At 48.2% G+C, this 5,968-nt stretch overlaps 2 protein-coding genes across 2 annotated transcripts; both read right to left on the reverse strand.

Moving 5' to 3' along the window:
• Window positions 1-667: 667 nt before the first annotated feature.
• Window positions 668-1,990, reverse strand: LOC128982454 (uncharacterized protein F54H12.2-like). Its single transcript, XM_054401415.1, has one exon. It carries the CDS (start codon window positions 1,988-1,990, stop codon window positions 668-670), a length of 1,323 nt encoding a protein of 440 aa, XP_054257390.1.
• Window positions 1,991-3,640: 1,650 nt separating this feature from the next.
• Window positions 3,641-4,792, reverse strand: LOC128982455 (uncharacterized). Its single transcript, XM_054401416.1, has one exon. It carries the CDS (start codon window positions 4,790-4,792, stop codon window positions 3,641-3,643), a length of 1,152 nt encoding a protein of 383 aa, XP_054257391.1.
• Window positions 4,793-5,968: the final 1,176 nt, after the last annotated feature.

Here is a 5,968-nt window from a genome sequence, read left to right on the forward strand (position 1 = left end):
GACAGTAGATTACCGACCGAAGCCAGTGATCCACAACCCATATCACTCAAGTCCACCACAACCGTAGTCGAGGTGGTAGCAGCAGCAGCAGCAGCAGCTATCTCGTTGGTCCATCTGTCGTACTTGTTATTCTGTGCGAAAATCTGCCCGATAGTCATACCGTCCGACGCGGTGACGATTAAATTCTTGACTACATATTCTTTCTTTTCCACTCCTTTCACATAGACGACGCTGCGACGTGAGAGACATGTGCGCAGTTTATCAATCAACACGTAGTAGGGCACGTCACCACGATTCCAGTCGAGTCCGTGACAGTGTTTGGACAACCAGTAGGACTCTCTGAGTTTATCTGCGGACAGTGAATCACGATCGAACGGCGCACGTGCTACGTGATGTAGTAACAAAGTACCTGTTGACACGTCGACCACACTGGCCTCTTTCACTATGAATTCGTTGTTGTTGTCCTTGAAACATTGTAAGTCCAAAACAACTGCTGTAGATTCCTGTTTATAATTATGTGTTGGTGTTTGTGTCTGCTGGCGCGACGGAGCGTGACGGTAACAACGATCCATCACGGTCGAATGTCGATGTTAGACTGAGCTGAGTGGCGGTGACGTAGGCATGAGCTGCGGATGCTCGTGTATTTTTGTTTTATTTGTTGTTGTTTTTATCCACTAAAATCCACGGACACGTTGCGGTGTCGATCCACTTCGATGACGTTGTCTAATTCGGCGTACACTATACAGTTGACGGACGCGGCCAACGCTTCTTTGAATTGCAGTTCGATGCGTAAATTACCGTTACGCACCAGGTTCCAGTGACTTGATTCACCGGCCGACATGTCCGGCGTCAAGTCGAACGCCATCAAGCAGTAGCCATTCGGATACTCCGTTCTGTCGATCTCGTTGCCCTTGTCGGCGAACTGTATTCCGGTGCCGGTGAACAACGTATGATATGCGAGAGCGTACAGTTTTGAGTCGCCCGTGAAGGCCGGTGTCAACGCCTTACAGGGCACTTGTTCACCGTCGATGTAAAGAGCGAAATAGTTCAAATTGAAATGTTGAAAATTGAACGGGTTCTTCTTGAAATCGCCGTTGAACGCCACGTTGTCCACCAGTCCTACGATGATACGTTTCGGCAACTGTCCCAGGAACACGCTGTCCAACGTCTTGCCCAGGATACCACTCGGCAGCGTGATGGATTTCACGTCCACGCGTGTAATCGGATACTTGGCCGTGCCACTCTCCAGCGTCTTGCTGTGCGCCACCAACACGCCGGGATTGATCTTACAACGACGGACGAACAGATTCGCCTCTCGAATGTGCACCTTGCAATCCGTCGCAGTTTTTGACATGACGGCAAACGAGTTTCTCGATCTGACGAGACGCAATCGCATTTCGACACCGTTCAACATGAACTTGTCTTGATTGCACAAGTCCAGATGTAAATTGCCCACCATGTCGACGTATGTGCTCTTCTTGACGAATCCTCGTCGCTTGACCAGTCCGTCATTGGCAATGTCGCAATCGTCCATTTTGTCGGCTTTGTCTTCGTAGAACAGCGTAGTCGTGAGATGTGACTTTTTCGCACTACCACCGTAGTTCAGTAGGTTTTCCAAATAGGCACGATACGCGTACGTATTGTTTTGCGGTGACACCAGTTTGTGATTGACGAACAGATCCACTTGACTGAACAGTGAGTGCAGCCAATTGTTTACCGGACCAATTTCTTCCACTAACGCCTCTTCCACTTTTGTTCCGTCGCCTTTCACTATTGTCGCCTCGACGTGTAACAGTGTTTGCGTCAAGTCCGTGTATTCTTCTCCGTTAGCCGGTATGACGAACTCTATAGGCGAATCGTCTGTCAAAGACGAGATAGGCTTGTACTGAATCCACTTACCGTTCTCTATACTAGTCTGAGTGGGTGGTAACGAGAATAAATCCAATTCGGTTTTCACACATTCGCACGATTTCTGATGGATGAACGACATGTTGTTGTTGTAGAAAAATTTTATCACGTCTAATTGAATATATCTATTGCCGGTAATCCTCCTCCTCGTGCTCTCGTTCTTTTCGTAGATCGAATCTTTTTAGACCTGCTCCTGCGCGTCGTCCTCCTCTTACTGCCTGTTGTAGAACGTCGAGTTTTCGTTTTTTTAATCCTTTTGGTCGTAGTTCTGCGCCGTTTATTCGTTTTCTTATGCTGTCTCTTGGTGGCGGTAGAATATTTTCTCATGCTCCTCTTCCTCCTCCGTTTAGTGGCGGTAGCAGTGGACGTCCGTACTCTTAGAAGTGTCGCCAACGACTGTGGCGTGACGCGACGTATTCGTCTTTTCTTATACACCGCGCCACCGCCACCACTCAATACACGTTCTACTTTGTCATCAGCTCTGCGTTTCAGCGAGCCGGTAAATTCTTTGAGACGAGCAGCAGCCGCGTACTTGGGATGTTGCGTACCACCGGCGGACACCAAGTCACCCAAGAATCCGACTCCCGAACGTAACGCCTCCTTGCCGACAGTGGTCGCGCCGGACTTCAGTAACGGTGCCACAGAACGTACGAGTCCGGCGAGAAAACTGCCGATACCGTGTCCACGCTGGAATGCCGCACCTCTGTACACGGATGACACGCCATGTCCCGACTGTTGCAATTGTCGCCGGTAGTATGCCAAATACGGATCGTTCGTATTCATCGTTGCTGCTGCTGCTGCCACTGATGTTTATGCTATCGTCGTCGTCGTCGTCGTCGTCGTCGTCGTCGTCGTCGTCGTCGTCGTCTATTTAAGCTGTCGCGAGCGATCGGCGCAGGTGTAGCTTCATGCACGTAGTCCCGAAGTGGAATGGCAGTCGATCACCCGTGCTGCCCCTTAAGTCGATTTCCACGTTCTCGAACGCACTCTTGATGACAGGCACGTAGTGTGGATCCGTGAAATGAACGGTCTTGTGTGCGCCGTACACGTAGTTTGACGTATCGATGTTGACGATCTTCAATAACGGCGCCACCGTATCGCCAACCAATTGTGGCTCGACCAAATCGCAATACACGTACATGTCACCCGGCAGTCCGGCTTGTATGTTGGCCGGCAGTTTTGCTTTCTTGTTGCTCTTCAAGTCCGTCTCGGCGGGATCAAACCCCATCTGCAGCGCGAGACCTGTGCTCAATTCCATTTGTACCACGTGACTGCGAATCGCTATATCCACCACTTTGGTGTTTCTGTCGTAGACGAACGTGGCGTAAAACTGTAAGCTTTCCATAGTGTTTATCACACGTATCAGTTCTTCGATATCTTTGTAGTTGCCGGGCTCAACGTTGAGAATTTTCACCTTGACTTTGTTGGTTTTGTCGGAACCACCGGTGGCTATGTCGCTGAGACCTTCGTAGTAGATGAATATTTTCGCGTCTTTGCCCACCGTCAGAAACGAACAGGGATAATGCGCTTCGACCAGTGCCACTTCCCATTCACCGTCCGTCAGATGTATCGACGTGGGCAGTTGAGTGATATAATCGGCCACAGTGTTGTTCGGATAGTAGTTCATCGAACTGTTACTGGGCAGTGTCAAATAGAACTGACTGTGTTTGCTCATTTTTTTTATTATAATTATTATTATTTATTTATTTTGTTTTTTTTGCTGATGCGTGCCTTATAATTGTTTAACTTCCGACGCCGGTATCCAAGAGTTAAACTCGTTACCGTAACCTATCCACTTGACGAGGTAACGCTTACTGCGACCGACACCTTTGGTGTCAAGTATTTTATCGATTTCGTACAGACGGTCCGGTGGCAGAGTGATCTTCTGCAATTCTTCTTCGTAGAAACGACCGATCAATGGTGATCCATTCAAATCACGCAACAAGTACAACGGCAACGGATGATGGCCGTATTCGCGGTCCACGACAAACACTTCTTTACTCCAGTTCGTCTCGTATCCTTTGGTGAACGTACCTTTTTCCTTAGCGATACGCACCGTGTCACCCGCTATGAATTTCGCCTTTCTACGCTTAGGCAATTTAGTCTTGATGCCGCTGCCACTGCCACTGCTGTACATGTTCTTCCACACTCTATAAACGATTTTCTTATCTTCTTTCTTCACGTCTATCGGCCGTAAGCCTCTGCCACCGTCAGTGCCCAAACTTCTGTGTGCACTTCGATTGTAGGCGTTCACCAGTTTTTGTAACACGTTGATGTAACGGTGCGTGTTTTTGTACGTGAGATAGCGCCACATGCGTGATTTCAAAGTGCGATTGACACGTTCAACGACCGCCGATTTCACGTCGGGGTTCTGTGTCGTGACGTATCTGACATTGTATTTTCTGAACAATTGTTTCACCTTGGCGCCGGTGAATTCCGTACCCTTGTCCGTCTGCAGACATCTCGGAGGTGTGACGGTGGTTTTTTTAAATATGTTCTCGAACGCGTTGGCCACTTCTGCGCCGCTCTTAGTTTTCAACGGCACCACGTACAATCTTTTACTGAACACGTCTATCGCCGTCAACAGATAATTGATTCCGTCGTTGAACGCACTCAGACCGCGCATGTCATTCAAATCTGCTTGCCACAATTCGTCCGGACCGAATACAACGTAACGGTTGCGTGCGAATCGTTTACGCACCGGCTTGTGCAATGTGTAAGTGTCTTGTGTTCGTAACCAGTCCAACACCACTTTTCGTGTTGTCTTTTTATTTTTCCCCTTGTTATTGTTTTTCTTCTCAATCCCGTCACGAATCGCTCGCACTAGAGGTGTGACGCCACCGTATGATGCCGGATCTTCGGGATCGTAGTACAATCGTTCCATGATTTATCCGCACTATGGTGAAAACGGTTCCCACCTGTCCAACGGTGAAAGTGATTGATCTCTATCTTGCTGTTGTTGTGTTCGTTGTCTTCGATGAGCCGCCAACGAGGGTAACGGTGACGTAGGTGATAGCGTCCGCTGCTGATTAACGTAAGCAGAACGTAAACGATCGCGCATAGGTGTTCTCGGTGCCGACGATATGATCGGACTACTTGCCGCAGCCGACGCCACGTCACCACGTAACGATCTGTATCCCGCACCCAGATACTGTAACGCCGTTGAATTGTTTATATACTCCTTGGGCACATTCATGTCGCGTAACGCGTTCATGACTTCGTACCAACCGGCGGGCATGTAATCCACCATACGGACTCTCACTATGCAGTGTAATATGTCCACGATGTTCGAATCGGGAATTTTTTCATTTCGCACATACACCGCAAAGTCCTTATCCCAATTTATCACACTACCTTCGCGGACGATGAATCGTAACAGATTACGCACATCCGGCTTGTACGTTTTAGAAAAAGTGTCCACTATCTCCTCCACTGTACCGGGTGGCGGCGACGACGCTGATGCTGCTTGCAGTAATGATGCTGCTGATGATGATGATGATGTTGATGTCTCTATGATGGGAATACTGATCGGTTGTCTATTGACAGAGGCAAAATGTAAAAATCTTTGCAACACCTGTTGATATTGCTTCCATTTTTCGTAATCGCTCAAAGTTTTATCCGTCAATATGCGATGCATTTCATTATCGATACTGTTGCCTCTGTCATCTCCGAATCGATTCGATGACGACTTTATATTATCATTGTTGTTGTTTTTGTTGTTGTTGTTGTTGTTGTCACCACTGTTGCGTAACCGCTCGATCAACTCTTGCGGTACGACGACCATTTTCTTCGCGTACTCCATTATTATTGTGGAATGGATTTATGAAGTATGGCTTGTAGTACGGTGCTCAACAGTATGGGCAGTAGGAAACCGCCTCCTTTCTGTACTAGATATTGGCGTTTCTTAGCCCAAGTCTCACCTCTTTTTACCAATCGTCTGAGATTCGTTTTATACTTGTTCAATTGTCTCTTGCGTTTGTCAGACACCGATACGTTACCGCGTAACAGGTTGTATGCGCACTCGCACACCGACCGTATACGACTGATGTCGCACACCTTT

This window comes from Macrosteles quadrilineatus, unplaced genomic scaffold (assembly GCF_028750875.1).
Source record: "Macrosteles quadrilineatus isolate MER2022 unplaced genomic scaffold, UCM_ALF_1.0 Scaffold_349__1_contigs__length_90095, whole genome shotgun sequence".
Classification (NCBI taxonomy): domain Eukaryota; kingdom Metazoa; phylum Arthropoda; class Insecta; order Hemiptera; family Cicadellidae; genus Macrosteles; species Macrosteles quadrilineatus.